A 19,445-nucleotide genomic window follows, 5' to 3' on the forward strand; every position below is an offset into this window, starting at 1 on the left:
TAAAATTTCCTAGTCAAGGAGGACAAAATACTAACATTTCACTTGTTTATTTGGCTCCCATCACATTAGAAAAACGCTTACATGTTTCAGCGCAGAGCCTTCTTCAGAGCATTTTAAGTATACAGGTTCATTTCAGTCATATATATACAAGGGCAGAGTTATTCCCAGCTGAATGTTTGTTTGGTGGTTCATTCAACAAGCTGAGCTGCAGGACAAGGCGTGTGGTTCATGTCCTGTACCTGACACACACACCCACACATATATATACACATACACACACACACACATACATACATACATACATACACAGACATGTGATTTCCAGGAAAGAAGAAGGAGGGAGGAGCAAACAGGGGAAGGCTCCATTTTAAAGTGCACAAAGAGGAGAAGTCTGTAAGTCTGAGGCAGGGTGAGTGTTAATATCAGGGCTGCAAAGAATGATTACTGTCATTATTGATCAATCTGCAGATTATATTTGGATTAATTGTTTAGTAGATTAAACTGTGTCAGAAAAATATGTAATTACAATGTTGACATTTTCACACATTTCCTTTGTTCTTGGTTTTTCACGCGGACACGGTTAAGAATGACTGAAATGTTTATCTGAACTCTGTTTGTTAGACGTAGGGTCAAAGTTTATCTTTGTGATGGCTAGAAAACACACATGGTTGTAGTCATGTAAACTGTTTAGAAGCTTCCAAGTTGCGAGGAAGGACTGAGTTTATTCTACTGTGTATGTGTGTGTGTCTCTAGTGTTACTGGTTTACCTCTCAGTCTAATGATCATCCTCCAGACTTCAGTAATGAACCTGGACCCTCAGACACAAAGTAAGAGACTGTTTCTGCTGTAAACTGACCTGAAGATGATATTATTATTAGTAGTATTCTTCATATTCATTCACAGTGTTTACACATGTAGAAGTTCAATTTTTTTTGCTCTCACATCTGTTTTCAGCTGTAGATACAAAAAGATGCATATACCTAATATTCAGAGTGTATGTGGGTTGTTTTAATATTTGGTATTTAAACATTTGTTTGTGAAAATGCTGTAAAAGTACGATATCACCTGAAATGATGAAGGCCTTAAGCTGGGTTCAGCATTAGCAGTAAGAAGCAAAAGGCCCAGTTCTGACACAAACAACTAAACTGTGTTTCTTATTTGTACAACAGAAAATGCTCCAAAAGGTGTTGAGTTCTGAAAACTCTTCGTATAATCATCAAAATCACAAACTGAACCTGCTGAGTTTATTGATCTTATCTGATGTCACAAAGAGCTCAAAGAGAAATAACTTACTATCAGCATCATTAGTTATGATTACAATGTGATTTATCACAACTAAAGACAGACAGGAAGGACGAAACAGTATGAAAAGCATGATATTACGGGAGGATAGTCACTGTGTTTCACTCATTTTTTTATTGGTGAACTGCTGGCTTACAGATCTCTTCTAAGATCACTTCTTTTACAGATCTGTGTTCAGCAGATGGATTTAACGCTACTTTAATTTAATGTCCATATTAATCACATATGTAGACCACTATTAACATCCTGTTAAAATTCTGTTTTTGCTTTCACAGAATAAAAAACACACAAGAGTGCACTTTGAGACAAGATCCTCATTTTCAGGTGCTGTCAGTTGATAGCTTTCACACCAGCATTAATGAACCAACCAGAACATGTAAATGCGCCAGAGTTCACTGAACTGCAACAAACAGGTGAGTTGTGAAAGCAGAAGTCTAACTGGACCTTGTGGTGAGATTGCTTTGTCAACCATTGTTTAAGATTAGACTTTTATTCTCAACATTTAAGCCAGAAAAATGTCAATTTTAACACAACTTGATCTGAAAGAAAACTCCAGAACAGCTTCTGAGTAGACATTTTTACTGAAGATCCTCTTGAGTTTCTCTGATACTTAAACAACTGCGGTTAAACTGGGCTTTCTGTCAAATCAGTCAGATCCAGTAGAAACACAGAATGAGTTTCTACTGGCAGACAGACAGAAACACAACTGTTCTTTTATCAACGTGCTCTGATTTTACCAGAGAGCCAAGATGACGGAGATGGACCTCCTCAACATTCTTGATGATCTAGGAGATGATGAATTTGAGAAGTTCAAGTGGTCCCTGAAGTATGAAAAGGTGGGCGACATCCCACCCATCAAAGAAAGCCAGCTGTCAAAGGCAGAGAGGCGCAACGTGGTGGATCTGATGGTGCAGAAATATGAATTTGCTGGAGCTGTGGAAGTGATCAAGAGCATTTTAAAGAAGATCAGCAGGAATGATCTGGTGAGGGAGTTGCCAAACATCAGCTCAGGAGCAGAAGGTCAGTCACAGGAAGAGACAAACATGACATCACACCCAGACATCAGATCTGTGAGGAGAAACAGCTTGTCTCTTTATATTTTCTTCAAAATTTTAAATACAGTCCAAATAGTATTTGGACAATTAGACATTTTTTTGTTCTTCAGGCTCTGTGCTTCAGCACATTTGATTTAAAATAAAAACCATATTAAAGTCTCAGCTTTGATTTAAGTAGGTTTACGTCAGCATAGAAAGAACTGTGTGGGAGATATAGACCTCTTTACACATAGTGCTCAAATTGCAGATGTTGTAACGATGCAGACATAACTACATAAACTGATGCCCACGTTAAATCTGGCAATATCTCCTCCACTGACCAACAGACACTGGCAGCTGTGAGACATACAGTACTTCCTGGAGGCTGGTTTCACACTGTAAGGGTAATTTGGGGGGTCATCATTGCATTATTGAAAGATTGTAGATGCAACTGTGGAAAACATGAATGAACTCTTGTCAGGTGGGCAGTTACGTAATTCTGACAGGTGGTCCGACAAAGTGACTGTTATTGATTACTATAATCAGGGTTGTGGATCAGAAAAACGTTGAGTTTCACTATGAATGTGAAGTGTGGTACAAATTACATTCATTATTTTTATTATTTTACAAGGTAGATTTCTCCTGGAGAACGCCAATTTCTCTGCCATGTAAATACATAACATGTACTTAACAAAACACTGTAGATAGGGAAAGTCCAGCAGCTGAATGAAAGGCGAGATCATTACACAGAGGGATTTATCCTTGTATTTAAAGTCCAACCAGGACTCAAACTAACAAAAAGTATCCTCTAGAAATCTAAATAAGTTGTTTTCTACCACTTAACATTTTAGTAACATGTTCCCCCTATAGCAATCAGCTTAAGTTTTGGGTGTCTTTAAAGCTCTTTTGACAGTAACAAAGGAAAGTACTAACTGGAAACTTAAATGTATCCTAACACAACAGTTTATTAAGAGAACACAATAAATTCACACGGAATTCATTAAGTGTGTACTTGAATGTCCAATGCTAGTCCAACTCAAAGAAAAACCTCCTTATACCATTCACATAGTCCAAGTGAAATTTCCAAAGAACACCAGAAATGGAATATACCCTCCCTTCAAAAAGCAAAAATAGAAATCAGGATCAGCAATGCATTGCAAAAAAAGAAGAAAGAGGGTCCAAAAGAAATCAAACTTGCCAGACGTTGAACAGGGAACAGCATGAGTAACAGGGATAGAGTTAATCAGAGGTTTAACCTTGCAAGAGTTTTTCGTATTAAACCATACGATTTATATATCTATATATTACTCTTCCCCTCACACTTGTGGCAGTGTTACACCCCAATTACCCAAGTAACCTGGTTTCTCCGTGTAACCTGGTTACATAAATGCATGTAAACATATTGATAGTAGTTCAAATCTATATTTTTCTTCTCTTTCAGCAGATAGTGGTCTGCATGAGGTTTTAGATATATATAAGATCAGTCTTCGGAGGAAATGTCAACAAGTGACTGAAGGAACTGATGGAGCAGGAAGTGAAACCCTCCTCAACAGGATCTACACTGAGCTATACATCACAGAGGGAAAGAGTGAAGAAGTTAATACCCAACATGAGGTGTGGCAACTTGAAATTGCTTCTAAAAATAAGACCTTCCATGAGACAATAAAGTGCCACGACATCTTTAAAGTCTTACCTGACCAAGAGGAACACATCATCAAAGTTGTTCTGACGAGCGGTGTCGCTGGTGTAGGAAAAACCTTCTCAGTGCAGAAGTTCACTCTGGACTGGGCAAAGGGCTTGGAAAACCAAGATGTCAGTCTGGTGATCCCACTTTCGTTCAGGGAGCTGAACTTGTTCAAAGATGAGCAGTACAGTCTTCTCAGGTTGATCCATGAGTTCCATCCAACATTACAGAAGGTCACAGCAGAGAGGCTCGACTCTAAAGACTGTAAAATTTTGTTCATCTTGGATGGCCTGGATGAAAGCAGACTTGAACTGGATTTTGAGAACAATGGGGTTGTGTCTGATGTCACACAGAGGTCATCAGTCAACGTGCTGTTGACAAACCTCATCAAGGGGAATCTGCTTCCCTTGGCTCTCATCTGGATAACTTCCCGACCTGCAGCGGCCAGTCAGATCCTAGATCAGAAATGTTATGACAGGGTAACAGAAGTACGAGGCTTCACTGACGCCCAGAAGGAGGAATACTTCAGGAAGAGATTCAGTGATGAAGAGCTGTCCAGCAGCATCATCTCACACATCAAGACATCCAGGAGCCTCCACATCATGTGTCACATCCCCCTCTTCTGCTGGATCACTGCTACAGTTCTGAAACACATGTTGACTACAGACAAGAGAGGAGAGCTGCCCAAGACCCTGACTGACCTGTACTCATACTTCCTGCTGGTTCAGACAATGAGGAAGAAGCACAAGTATGATGCACACAAGACAAAGAGGAAGAAGTATGATGAGGAGCTGACGGAGGCTGACCGGGAAGTTCTTCTGAAGCTGGGGAGGCTGGCATTTGAACAACTGGAAAAAGGAAACATCATGTTCTACCAAAAAGATCTGGAGGAGTGTGGTCTTGATGTCACAGAGGCCTCAGTGTTATCAGGAGTTTGTACAGAGATCTTCAAAAGAGAGAGTGTGATCTCCCAGAAAACAGTCTACTGCTTTGTTCATCTGAGCATTCAGGAGTTTCTGGCTGCAGTCTACATGTACCACTGTTACACCAGCAGGAACACAAAGGTACTGAAGGACTTCCTGGGAAAAGACCACAGTAACTCATCTCTGGATCACTTCCTGATGGACGTCATGAAGAAATCTCTCGGAAGTGAAAATGGCCACCTGGACCTGTTTGCTCGCTTCCTTCATGGCCTCTCTCTGGAGTCCAACCAGAGTCTCTTAGGAGGCCTGCTGGGTCAGACAGAGAACAGTCCAGAAATCATCCAGAGAGCCATCAACAACCTGAAGAAGATGAATGGTTACTGGTATTATGATGATGGTGTTTATCATGATGATGGTATCTCTCCTGACAGAAGCATCAACATCTTCCACTGTCTGATGGAGATGAATGACCTCTCAGTACATCAGGAGATCCAAGAGTTCCTGAAGTCAGAGAACAAATCAAAGAAGACTCTCCATGTGATTCAGTGCTCAGCTCTGGCCTACATGCTGCAGATGTCTGAGGAGGTTCTGGATGAGTTGGACCTGACAAAGTACAATACTTCAGCCGAGGGACGACTGAGACTGCTCCCAGCTGTGAGGAACTGCAAAAAGGCTGTGTAAGTCCAGATGTGATTAACATTATAAATCATTGTAGATTAGTAGGTTATTTCTTCAAATATAAATAATATAAAACTTATTATATTGTTAAAATAGTTCTCTACTTGTTTATAGCAGAAATATTATGTCAGTTATATTTAGTCATAGGTGTTCTTGAGCTGTTTCAAATGTTGTGAGTACATATAATGTTGATTTTTCAGTTGGTTGTGTTTATAGCTGTTAAGTTAATGAACACAGTTATTCTGTTTATTTCTAGTAATTATTGATTTTACAGTTTTTTCTTTTATTTATCTCTGTTTTGGTTACAGAGGCATAATTCTAACCTGGTAAACCAAATAAGGACTTTAGAGGTTGTGGTTGAGGTTTTATTACAGCCGCATTTTATCACAACATATATCAGTATTTTAAGGTTATCAGTGAATGCAGTAAAGTTATTATGTGTTGTATTGGGTAGGAGTGTGTTTGGTTTTATTATTAGTAATAATTAATAATGATCAGAGATAATTATGAATTATGAAAGCAATAAATAATGAATATTAATTAATAATACGGGGAACCACTTAGAAGAGCTGATATCTGGGATATCAGCACCACCAAGTGGACGGTGAAGTTTAAGTCTGAGTTCTGACTCTCTCAATCACATTTACATTTAGATTTACATTTTTCATTTAGCAGATGCTTTTATCCAAATGTACATATGAGACTGATACAACACAAGCAGGGATCTAGTCAGGAGACAACAATACGAGTGGGACAACGCAAAACAGTCTAGTGTGGTGAACACAAACTAAATAGGCAGCAGTCCATCAGTGAAATCCAGCACAGGTCCTCCGGTGCATGGTATGGGTGGTGCTGTCCTTATTTCTTCAAGGCTAACAGTGGCTGGTTTCTCGGTGGGGCAGCGAAGAATCTCAGGATGGGCGACTCAGTCGGTAGACAGTGGGGAATACAAGTTATCCACGTCTCTGTGAAGAAAATCCTTTCTTCCTTCTGCAGGCACAGTTAGAGTGCTAGGTTGCCAACAGCAGTTTCTTGTGGATCCAATAGCAGTGTTCGTGTGAACATGGGTCGAAGTCTCATCTCGTCCAGCGAGGGGAGAAGCTCCAAAAAACGCGGGATAAGTACATGTGCACGATTTACCTCCATTAGTAATCTGGCTGACGGAGAAAGCAGACCTTCTCCTAGCACGGTTACACTGGAAAGGTGCGATAACTGTCTCCAGTGGGTACTTAAAGAAGCGGTGATGTCACGGCTGTGTTGCCATGGTTCCCTGTGGTGTTGATGCGTCTCTGCCAATCAGTGATGAGAGCTTGAGGCTTCTTGCTGAGTTCACACTTAGGCACGAACTTGGCAAAGCACCATGGGAAATGGAGTCTGTGAGCAGCATTTTGGTGCTGCTGCTTTGTTTCAGGGAACAAAGGGAAAGGGTGACCTTGTTGCCAGGCCTCAGAGTTTACATGTAGGCCTGCCTTTGTCTGACCCCATGGTTGAGGCCCAACACATAAGTAAATTCTGCAAATAACATATAATCAGACAGACATTGTTTTTTACCACTATGATTAAGAATTCTGATCTGTATCATTTTCCAAAGGTGATTGCTGAAGTCAGAGAGAATTGCTTTCATCATCATTTTTTAATGGTTTCTGAGACATTTCATTGTGAGCATAGGGATCAGCAAATCAAACTGATTCAGCAATGTCAGTTATACAACAATATATATAAAATTTCTTAACATTAACCAACATTAGCCTCCATAAACTGCTGGTCATATGAGACAAAACCCCTGAGTGTGTTGAACCGAGCAATGGTGTCACATAGTTTTGTTTTTAAGTATTTCTTATATTCTGTTTGCACAGAAAAGGAATTCTCAGGTGTTTTCTCTCTTGTTGGTGTAGAGAAGAGAAGTAGCAGAAAATGCACAGAGGTCTGATGAATATGAGAGCAGAATGGTAGAATTCAGACTGTTTAAAGAGATTTTATACACATTAAAGGTCAATGTTATCTTTTTAATGCTGATACCTGATAACATCTTTCTGATGACATCATGTTGAAAATAATTCAACTTTATTGGTGTGTTAATTGTGTTTGTGTGCTGGATCATTTTTTCAAAAAAGAATGTTGATGACTAAACATCATGCAGTCATCTGTCATGCACATCTCAATATTTAATTACATTAATATTTAATTATGTACAGGTCTAATATTGTCAAGCCATTTGTTTCATTTGTGTTTGTCAACAGTCACTAAATTTTCCTGCTTATGGATTTGAACCTGACAGCAGCAGTTAGCAAAGAGAGATGATCTTTCTCAATTGTAACTGTTCACTGAGTTGAACAGTAAAAATATTCTGGAATCAAATTAAAAATAATAGACAGTAAACATGGTTTTCTAATCAAGATGTCCTCATGCTAACTTTGTGGAGACAGACATGGTATCAGATCACACAGACAGACTGTGAAAATTTGGAACCCAAAATGTAACTCTATTTTCTCTCCCTACATCTACAAGATTAAAGCAAAACAAAGATTAAAAGTCTGCAGGTATGAGAGAGAGTGATGAGAATTATTGTTTCATTCAAACACAGTGAGATATGATTAGCTGAACTAGGAGTGCTCTGGTAGCCTACTGGTTAAGACGCATATGTGGTCACCACAATGTCCGTGTTTTGATTGTGGTGATGGACCTTTGTTGGATGTCATTCCCTGTCCCTCTCTTTTCTCTTGTTTTCTGTTATCTCTCAACTGTCGCTTTCCATTAAAGGAATAAAATGCCCCAGAAAAAAATATTAATTAAAAAAAAAAGATTAGCTGAACAACTGTTGTGAAGAGCAACTGCTAATCAAAATAGGGAATGTCAAACTGTTTCATCATCAAATGCAGGAAGTTAATATAAAGTGTTGTCTTTCATGATAACACATGTTGTAATATATGTGTCATGACAGACTTTTTAACTGTGGACTCTCAAAGACTCGCTATGAAATTGTGGCCTCAGCTCTGAAGTCTAACCCCTCCCATCTGAGAGAGCTTGACCTGAGTGGAAACAGTCTGTCAGATTCCGGAGTGACGCTTCTGTCTGCTGGACTGGAGAGTCCAAACTGTAGACTGGAGTCTCTGAGGTCAGTTCACTGGCTGTAGCTTTGATAGTTTTTTTCTATATATTCAATTCAAATCCTTCGCTGAAGGCTCAAATGTTTGGTTCATAAATTTTTGGGATTTGCCTGAGCACAAATGTGTAGAATTTAAATTTTTCAAGAATTAAAAATCCATAGTCTTGTTCTGTTTAAAAATGACTTCCAAAGACAACAATATGAGGCTTCAGCTGTCTGAGTTACTCATATCAAGAAATACTTTGTGTTTCTTCAGTGTTTCCTTGCTGAGCTGCAGTGGCAGGATCGCAACTCAAAGAGGGAATTTTGTTCTAAATAGTTTGTAACTTTGAGGTAGACAAATCAAGTGGGCATCTACCACACTGTCAAAGCCTCATATTAGCTTCAGCTGAACTTATGAACTCATTTCCCACAGTGTAATTATGTTAGGAAGAGACCACTTCACAGTCGGTATGGGCAGGAGGAATGATTACTGCCACTAACAACATGTTTTAATTACACATAGCAACCAAAGTACCAAATACAGGAAGGAAGTCATGTAATAAATAATGAAGAGGCTTTAGTCCTACATGTCTGATTTCATATTGATCCTCTAATTATAGACCTGACTGAGTTCAGCAGCATTTTATGACTCAGTGTTGACATGAATAGGTGTCTGAATGTTGTGGTGAAATTTGGATGATGTCTGTAGAAGGCTGACATTATGATGAACCACAATAACACAATGACAGTAACTCTACTTATTTTAGGAAATAGCTTATTGATTAGGACATAGTAATGTCGAAACCTAAACACATCTGATTGGACTATAAATGCATATTAATTTACATCCTTTATTCTTTATTCAGATTGGGAATATGCGGTTTGTCAGAGAGCAGCTGTGCTTCTCTCATGTCAGCTCTGAAGTCCAACCCCTCCCATCTGAGAGAGCTGGATCTGAGCCACAACAAGCTTCAGGATTCAGGAGTGAAGCTGCTGTGTGATTTTCTGGAGAGTCCACACTGTAGACTGGAGACACTGGGGTCAGTTCACTGACTGTCTGTTACTATTGTTGATATTAATGTTAAACAACTGAATCTATTTTATGTATATACATAACTTACATCCATTAAGTTATTTTTCTTTTTCCATATTTCCATTTTTTGCTGTGCAAATTTTAGTCTGTGGTTATAAAAGATAACTGATTCTTAAGGAAACAGTAGAAAATGCCCATCGTTAGCTGAAAATCCCAAAATGAACTCTTAACAGAAAAGATATACAGCTTTTTCAATAAAGAGCTTCTTTTTCTATTCTCCCAGGGGAGATGGAGCACGAACTACGTAATAACACAATATCAAAAATGAAGAAACCTGAATAATTTGATTTTTTCATGTGACCTTGACTATGCATAATGGAATTGACAAACAGGAATTTCAATTTAGTCATTAAAAAAACAAAAAAAACAAAACTGCACGACAGACACCAGGCCCTAAAGGCGCCAGGCCCTGTGCAGTCGCACACTTAGCACAGCCCATGCCACTGTTCTGATAATAATCATCCACTTATAGTGATCAATTTGATTGGGAGAGACATGATCATTATAAGCGGTTTCCACTTTATTGTGTTGTTTCTTCTTTTATGTATAGATGGCCATTCATCTGGATCATTTACATTACACTACCACAAAAAGAAGAAAGAAACGTACAATCTATGGCAATGTAAAAAGGAGTGCCCACTCATGACAATCCTGTGCCCCCCTGCTGATAATTGTCTGGTACCACTGGCTGACATGATGATCCACAATCACACAATGACAAAGTCACTCTGCATTTTTAGAGAAACCCTCATTGATGAGGACATAGTAACATTGAACTATACATTTAAAGCCTGAACACATCTGATTGAATTATAGATGTATTTTAATCTACATCATTTATTCTTTATTCAGATTGAAGGACTGCAGTTTGTCAGAGATCAACTATGCTTCTCTGGTCTCAGTTCTGAAGTCCAACCCCTGCCATCTAAGAAGGTTGGAATTGGGTTACAAGCTGCAAGATTCAGTGATGAAGCTGATTTGTGATTTTCTGAAGAGTCCACACTGTAGACTGGAGACTCTGGGGTCAGTTCACTGACTGTCTGTTGCTATTGTTGATCTTAATGTTTAACAGCTGAACCTAATTTATGCACATACATGAATTTAATTTCCTTTTTTCCCATATTTTCATTTTTTTAATATATAAAGTTTAGTCCTTAGTAATAAAAGATGACTGATTCTTAAAGAAACTGTAGAAAATGTCCACTGCTAGTTGTAACTTAATGTTTATAGTTTTTAATAAAGAGTCACATCTGTACACAGAAGATCCTCTCAACTAATATGTGTTTGAAATTGATCCAAGTTTACTTGCTGAAGGAGAAATTTTATTATATTCTTTAATGTGTTTAAATGAACAATATCTGATCATTGATATTGATCCTTCAGAACAAACACACACACACAGGGACACAAAGAGATCAATACAGGTGTTTAAATTATTCTTTATTAATCAATGTTGACATGAATATGGTGAATATTGTGGTGACATGGATTATGTCTGTAGAAGGATGACATTATGTTGATCCATAATAACAAAATGACAGTCACTCTCCTCATTTTAGAGAAAAGCTCATTGATTAGGACATAGTAATTTTGAACTACACATTTAAAACCTGAACACAACTGATTGCATTATTGCATCATTTATTTCTTTATTCAGATTTCTTTTCTGCAGTTTATCAGAGATCAGCTGTGCTTCTCTGGTCTCAGCTTTGAAGTCCAACCCTGCCCATCTGAGAAAGCTGGATCTGAGTGGAAACAAACTGCAGGATTCAGACGTGAGGCTACTGTGTGATTTTCTGGAGAGTCCACACTGTAAACTGGAGACTCTGAGGTCAGACACCATTTTTTACTTCTGTGCTGAGATTAACATGATGTGACAAAAAGCTGATATAATGCTGATCCACAATGAGTATGTTAATGGGAACGTCTATTTTATTCTTCAGTGGTTTAGTCCATTGACTGTGTCAGAGCAATGTTGAGCTGCACATTCATATAAAACCTTCATATAAAAAGAAAAATCCTACACTGGATAATTCATTCTGAACCTCTGAAACTCTTGATTTATTTAAACCAATAAACTCAATCAGAGGGCAACAAGTATAATATCCAGTACTTACTTGTTCCAACACTTTAATGCAGTGTTTATACTGACTGAAATATTTCAATATAAGATGTGTTTTTTTATGGCGGCACTATCCTATTAAATATAAATATTGTACATATATTTTCCTCCTATTTTCCCCAAATCCATCCTGATGTATTTGGTATCTTTGTAAACATTGAGATCTTGAGTAGAATCTCAAATAAATTTTGATGGGTTTTTTATATTGTCACAGATAGAGGTATAGAGGGAGTCACTGGTGGAGCTGCAAAGTTTAAGAGGTGAAGTCACTACGACTATTGAAGTAGCAGCATGTTGTCTTTAATATTGATGAGAGCTCTTTTACACTGAGTATATTTGACAGTTTTCAACCTGCATCATGTTGGGTTCAGGTGTTTGGAGTTTCCATTTTCTAAACTTCTACATTCTAAACCTTCTTCTGAACAGATTATGAAACAGTGAATAATTCCTAGTAGAAACTTTGTCTTCTAAAGTGACATAATTTATTCTTTATTCAGATTGTGGGACTGCAGTTTGTCAGGGATCAGCTGTGCTTCTCTGGCCTCCGCTCTGAAGTCCAACCCCTCCCATCTGAGAGAATTAGATCTGGGTCGCAGCATCTTTCAGGATTCAGACATAAAGTTGCTGTGTGATCTTCAGGACAGTCCACACTGTAGACTGGAGACTCTGAGGTCAGTAGAGAGTTGAAGTCAGTCCATGCTGGTTTCAGCAGTATTGTACTAAACACAATTAGTATCAAAGCAAAGATCTAATATTTCCTGGTGAAACTCCAACCTTCTCAATGGCTGCTTTCCTCAGTGAAGCTGTGAGAGGAGAATGGTGACAGGCCTCAGGATTGGACAGAAAGACGAGAGAGAGAACAGTCAGCCAATCAGATCAGCCAGAAGCTTGTCATGATCATGTGTTTGAGTTGATGTGAAGACGACTGTTGTTGTTGTGTTCATGTCTGCAAGAAATAAAGCTGGATTACAGCTGACAAAAACAAACCTGACAGGAGAATGTGCACCCCTGTAAGTAAACTCTGACCCATGCATACGAACATTTTGGAGACGGGAAATTGACGACACAGATGGTGAGGTGGTGAATTGAAGCTAGATTGTACAATAATCCTGTCACACATTTAATTTTACTTAATATCAAACATTAATTATTGATCCACATTATCATAAACGTTCAAACCAGCAGTCTTATCTGTACTTAGGCTTATACCAGAAGCATCTTTCAATTTGAAAGGATATAAGTCAACTTAGTTATTAAAGTCTGCTCAACATTTAATCAGCGCTGTCTCACCCAGAGCACAAAGGAGAGTCAGTTGTGGAGCAGCAGCTGCTGAAATGAATGATGTAAGGATGTGGCAGGTGGCAGGATTCTGCAAAGTCTGGCTTTCCTTTCTCTGATATTAGCTAAGTGTGAATATACTGATTCATTTTCATCAACTAATTGATCAAATTATCATCATCGGTTGTAGAAATCCAAGATGACATCAAATAACTTAACTTAAACAAACGTAACTAAAATATATTTGGAGGACAGAGCGTTAAAAGACTTTTAATATTTCATTATATTGTGCATATATCACCATGTATGAGTTTAGTTTCCATGTGGTTTATGTGTGTTGTTAAGCACAGAGACACTGGAGACATGGCGATGGCTGCCACATGCACACTCAACCTTCTGCAGTCACCTCACAGCCACATTTTCACCACCTGCACTCAAATACACTGTTTATGTGTGTTTACAGTGTTTACAGCATTTATTTATGCTGGTTAACTGGGAGCTGGCCCACTGCAGGGTGTGGCAAACATGTAACCAGAGATGTCTGACTTACAATCCGCAAGAATGTTTATTGAGGTTTTATATGGTTGTTTTGGGTTACACACGTGAGTTCAAGATGTCTGAAAACAGGGGAAAAAAAGAGTAAAAGTCCCTTCATGCTGTCACTTTCATTCACTTGCCCAAGTGCAAGTGATGAGCGAGAGGGTCAATACGCTGACTCTTGACACTGATTAGTCAGGTGTCTAAAGACAGAGAGAGAGATTGGTGTGGCGAAAGAAACACATGTACATCAATATTCATGAAGGCTTTTGAATTGACCATTTATGGTTGAATGTGGGCGTGTAGAGGGCGGGATATGGTGTGCGCACATTTCCAGGTGGACTGTGATTTTTAAAGGGAAATATACGTGCATTCGTGCGCACACCTGGTTTTATAACTCTGATTATTTTTTGGCGCACGCCATTTTAAGCTTTTGTGCACACGTACACTTTTAGCATGGATCCTACGCACTGTTTTATAAATGAGACCCCAGAACCACTGCTGAAGTCCAGGAATCCCAGCAGGTGTTTAGCTGAGAGCTCTGACTGATTGTCATGTGATTATTAACAGCAGGAAAGATCTTAAAATCCCACAGAGACTCTGTAGCTTTTAAACTTTTCTAACAGTTCACATGTATCAACAGTAAATTCATCAATAATCTGATGAGTGAATGTCTCTGTTTGTACAGTAATGACGTGTTCATAACACTCAGCAGTTTATTTTGTCCGTGTACTACAGTGAAATCTGCAGAGTAAACAGACTTGATACCAAAAGTCTCTGCAGGTCTGTGAGTTTGGAGCTCAGTGTGTTCACTCCAACATGTTAACATGAGAACTAAGGAAGCTGGCAATGCTGCACAGCTGTCCTACTTCTGGTCTGGTCAGGACTGAAGTCCCTGCTGCTCTTTATACTGGATGTGCTGCATCACTGACTGACAGCTGATAAAGTGAGTCTCACTAAACACTGATTATGACCTCTGTTTCTTCTTCTCTCATCAGATGGGGGTGATCTATGTAGGAGTGTGAGTGAACATCCAGGAGTGTGTGTTGAGAGAGGATCAGCTGTATCCTGATGATCCATCTGGACCGGAGTCTGGATCTGGACTTTGTCATCTTCACTTAAGTCTCTTAACTGACTACAAACTGAACAGTTATCTCTGGATTTTGTTGAAGTCAGCACTTTAAAATATGTTGTACATGAGCTGTTTGATGCAGAAAAGAAAAAAAACAGGTGTTCAGTCACACTCTGACCCTGGGCCCATATTTATCAAGTGTCTCAGAATCACACTGAGAGTTAACAAGGACTAAAACTAATTCATGAAGCAGAGGAGAATTTACTGTGACTGTCAGCAGGAGAAGGATTACTCCTGGGAGAGAGTGAGACGTTGCTGTTTTATCAAAGTCAGAGCACCAAAATAGAAATAATGATGACGTGTTGTAGTTTCTTCAGTCTCGGCTGGAAATAGTAAACAGTGGTAATTTGGTATATTATGTGTATAGGCACTTACCAAGGGAATTGTTGGGTCTCTGTAAATTAAAGAGTACGGTCTTGACCTGCTCTATGTGAAAAGTGCCTTGAGATTACTTTTGTTGTGATATGGCGCTATATAAATAAAAATTGATTGATTGATTGATTGAAGGATATGGAACAAAACTATGATGCCAAAATTCATGATAAGATGATATTTACAAAGTGTAAAGGAAGCCTGAGAAATAAATGTAGCCTATATGTTAATGAAGATAACAGGTAATTAGACTCAGCTGTGTGAAATGATCTTGGTTCAGCCACATGGTTTCACAGCCTGTAATAGTGCTGCATCTTGCACATATTGCACAGACACATGTTGCAAACCCTCTCCATGAAGAATATCTTCTCTTCCACTGTCCAATTCCTCTTTCAACTAAACCCCAAGTTAACCTCTGTTCTATACATGGAGATAGGAATCTGATTTTATTGCCTGCATTTTCTAAGTTATTTTTATTTGTTTTTATTATTACATTTACCATTCAACTATTTGTCGATTAGTAGATCAACAGATAATTAATGTTCAACTATTTTGATAATCGAACAATCATTTTAGTACTTTTTTAGTAATATTAAGCAAAAATGCCCAAAAACTGTATGGTTCAAACTTCTCAAATGTTCTCATTTAATGCTTTTCTTTGTCATACATGATAGTAAACTGAACGTTTTTGAGTTTAGAAGTTTGGGTCAGACAAAACAAGGCCTATGAAGACGTCACCTTTGACTCTGAGAAAACTGTAACAAGCATTTTTCACTATTTACTAACATCATTGTTTTCACTGATTTTAGTTTTGGTTTAAATGCAAATCAAGTTTATAAACATAAACTTTAACATGATCACAACAGAGATCAGGTTAAATACTACATTCATGAACGTAGTGTATACCAAAGCAAAAATGACAAACATTACATTTAACATTACAGTCAAAACGCTAACAGCTGTTTTAATTGCACATTCTTCACTCTGTGAATGTGTCGGTAATTTTGTTATTTTACATGTTGGTTTAAAAAGTCCTTTTTCTCTAAAAGTTGGCGCTGGCAAACTGATAACAGAATGATGTCAGGGACCTCATGGCTTTGTGAGCACGAGCATAATTTAATGTAAAGCATAATGTGACTGAATGGATGGCATGACTGTGCTGTCACAGCTTGTCTTTAAATCTGCTTTTCTTGCCTCCTAAATAAAATCACCACATATACATTCAAGTCTAGAGAAGACAAAAGTGGTATAAGAATTAGCAAATAGCTTAATGTGATCTGTCAGTAACAATCCTCCTTAAATGTTTTAGTTTTGAGACAGTGTAAAAAAACGTCTACAAATAAAGATTACAGACTGCTTTCCAGCCATGAACCAGATCTCTGGTCTATGAATAGCAGTGTACCAGAGAGGGACTTCTGAATGAAAAGAATGCAGTCCTGAAAACAAAGAGGAGAGCAGATTTACTCTAAAGGATATCCTAGTTACTGTTAATCATTTCCTTTTTTTCACCATAAAAGCATAATGGAAGTTGTATTATTGGCTCTTTTCCTCTGCAATAGTTTCACTCTGTCCATGCATCTATCCCGATGATGAGATTCATCCAGGATCCTCTTTTATCCTCTGACATCAGACAACCTCACTGTTACCTTTTCCTGTGGAGAAGAGAAAACATGAGATCCCACTGCTGGTGATCCTGTGGATGACAGACAACAAAGCTTCTAAACTCATATGAAGATCAGAACTCTGTTAATACTGACCTTTGATTGTCTTGTGTCTAACTGCACAGATGAGCAGCACAATGCAGACTGCAACAGAGAGGTAAACTGGGACAGCTGCCAGGTGACTCCTCTTGTGAGCAGTAGTGTCATGTCGAAGTCCAGCAGCTGGTTTGATGGGATCAGCCTCTGTGAAACAAAAAACAGGAGACAACAAGCTTCATTAGCAGCTGTGAGACTGAGATGAACTAAATGTCTGTATGTGCATGTATATAGTGGAGGCAGTAATGATGAAACACATACATTTACACACGTATATCAAAATTTTGTTCCTGATGGACACACACACTTATGCGTTCTCTCACATAAGTGCGTACAGCCCCCATCCCCACACACCCAAATGTGTGAAGTTTCTCTGCCAAAATGGTCATTTATCATTTATCAAGATCATGCTTTTATCCTGAACGATTTAGATTGGAAGTTTTTTGTTGTTGCTGCAGGAGAAACAAGCAAAATTTGTATTTTTTCCCCCCACCATGTCCCTTCCAGGCTTCTGTATTGATCTTAACCTGCAGTCTAGTCATAACAATGTTATTATTGGTTTAAAAGAATATCACCAGAATCTGGAAATCTTTTTCCCACGCAGCCACCAGGACAGTCGGTTTTTAGATTTTGTGTGTATGACTGCATGCACAGACACAAACAAACAAACACACACATTCTCAGGATCATCTTCTGCTTTGTATTAAAGTCTCCGAACACTCACCCATGACAGTCAGGTTGAAGATGTGCTGTGAGCCGTTTCCATTGATGATCTGTCCCTGATAAAGTCCGGTGTCGTTGATGCTGAGAGATCGGATGGTGAGAGATCCAGTCTCAATGTTCAGGTGGAATCTCTCTGATGTCTTCAATATCAGGACACCTTCATCAAAGTTCACAATCACACGCTGCTCTTCCCCATTAGACCAGATGATCTGATAATCACCATGTAGTCCAGTGACTCCAGTCTGCAGAGTCATGTCCTCTCCAGCTTTCCCTGTCACTGCTTCAATTTCACCCTGTCCACCTGGTAGAGCGAGCCCCACTGAGACAGAGAGAGAGAATTTTGACAACATCCAGTTCCTCTAACAGCAGAGTAAAGAGAAGAAGAGCATTCTCCCTCTTCTTTGCCTTCATGGTTGATTCCTTTTATCTCTGTTTATTCTCAATCACTGCTGAGAACACAACTACAGATTTATTCTGCCGTTGACTGTGGGTGCAAAGTATCTCTATCAGTGTCTTTTGGACAGGAACACCACAAGCAAAGTGTCAGACGCATTTTTAACGCACATGTCACTCACAACAGATACACTCTCGTTTTAATCTATGCAGCTGTCTGCACCGGCTCAACAGTGCAACAGTGACCTGAAGTGTTCATATACTCTTCAAGTCTATTTTCCTCCATTTTAAATGCATCACTACAGTCGTGTGTATTGGGTTCTTCCAACATGGGGGTGACCTACTCTCCACACTGCACCTGAACGCTTCCGGTGTAGACACACAGACGGAGCATCACTGCTGCTGCTGCTCTGCTGATGTGCTGCTCACACTACGTTTGCTGTCTAGACACTAACCACAAGACAGGAAAAGTCTGTAGTTAAGAAGAGTTTAAATCAGGAGCATGTTTCTCTCACACACAGCACTCTTCATACAGAGTCATTTACAGTCCTCTATTCTCTGAACCACTGAACTAATCTAATGAATCCTGTTCTTCTGGTTTCTACACTGTATCAGCTGTTTGTAAGTTACCAGCTTCTCTTTGAATAAAGCAACAGAGATAAAGGTATAATTGGAAGAAAGGTTCAGTACTCACACATGACAGCTGTCATCAACCATGTCATCTTGCAGTTCATTGTAGCATAAAGAGACTGACCCAAACTGAGTCAAACAGCACACCAGAAGCCAAGAGACACAAGTGATCTGACTGAAGCTGCCAGCCACAGTGGGCTCTCTCTCTCTCTTTACCCTCACTCCTTCCTCAGTAGTCTGCCTCCACCCATGTCTACTTCCACAAGGCCTTTACCTGCAGGGTGGGAGCCTTGTGGTCTTAGGTGTAGTTGTCACTTCATGTCAACTGCTCCCAAAGATGAAAGATGAAATGTTGTTATACAGTCTCATTTTGTCTCTTCAAAACACTGAAAAGAGAAACTCCCCTTTATGATTCACACATCCTTTTCCTCTTCAAATCCCCCTTCTATGCTGGACAAAATGTTAACAGAAACTGTGTGTGCATGTGTTCAAGTAACGTTTCCTGTCAGGTGAGAAATATCTACAGTCTGTCTGTTTATGTGTCAATATAAGATGGGTTTTGGGAAGGAAAGCATTCAGCCATCATTACAAGTACAACATCACAACAAGAACAACAAACTAATTATTACACTAGTATGACCCTTAATCTGTCCTCACAGCCTAACACTCTCCATTTAGTTCCTCTAAAGCAATGTCCCT

The 19,445-nt window shown here is 39.0% G+C and overlaps 1 protein-coding gene across 2 annotated transcripts; it reads left to right on the forward strand.

Moving 5' to 3' along the window:
- The first annotated feature begins 8 nt into the window (after positions 1-8).
- LOC137175553 (NACHT, LRR and PYD domains-containing protein 3-like) lies at positions 9-15,776 on the forward strand. 2 transcript variants are annotated; one of them, XM_067581292.1, is made up of 11 exons: positions 9-409; positions 754-827; positions 1,578-1,715; positions 2,043-2,322; positions 3,778-5,620; positions 8,563-8,736; positions 9,576-9,749; positions 10,655-10,825; positions 11,460-11,633; positions 12,422-12,595; positions 14,738-15,776. In XM_067581292.1, exons 3-11 carry the CDS (start codon positions 1,683-1,685, stop codon positions 14,745-14,747), a joined length of 3,033 nt encoding a protein of 1,010 aa, XP_067437393.1. In that variant the 5' UTR covers positions 9-409; positions 754-827; positions 1,578-1,682; the 3' UTR covers positions 14,748-15,776. The 2 variants fall into 2 exon arrangements, with proteins under 2 accessions (XP_067437393.1, XP_067437394.1); XM_067581293.1 differs by lacking the exons at positions 10,655-10,825; positions 11,460-11,633; positions 12,422-12,595; positions 14,738-15,776 and adding an exon at positions 10,353-10,624.
- The last annotated feature ends 3,669 nt before the right edge of the window (positions 15,777-19,445 follow it).

This window comes from Thunnus thynnus, chromosome 23 (genome assembly GCF_963924715.1).
Source record: "Thunnus thynnus chromosome 23, fThuThy2.1, whole genome shotgun sequence".
In the NCBI taxonomy this organism is placed as follows: Eukaryota; Metazoa; Chordata; class Actinopteri; order Scombriformes; family Scombridae; genus Thunnus; species Thunnus thynnus.

What these genes read in the sequence shown, in the direction of transcription:
- LOC137175553 (XM_067581292.1), top strand. Translation starts at nt 1,683, where the DNA reads ATGCGCCAGAGTTCACTGAACTGCAACAAACAG. An exon ending in CATCAGCTCAGGAGCAGAAG is followed by an intron (nt 2,323 to 3,777) that starts GTCAGTCACAGG and finishes CTTCTCTTTCAG; the next exon opens with CAGATAGTGGTCTGCATGAG. An exon ending in TGTAGACTGGAGACTCTGGG is followed by an intron (nt 10,826 to 11,459) that starts GTCAGTTCACTG and finishes TTCTTTATTCAG; the next exon opens with ATTTCTTTTCTGCAGTTTAT.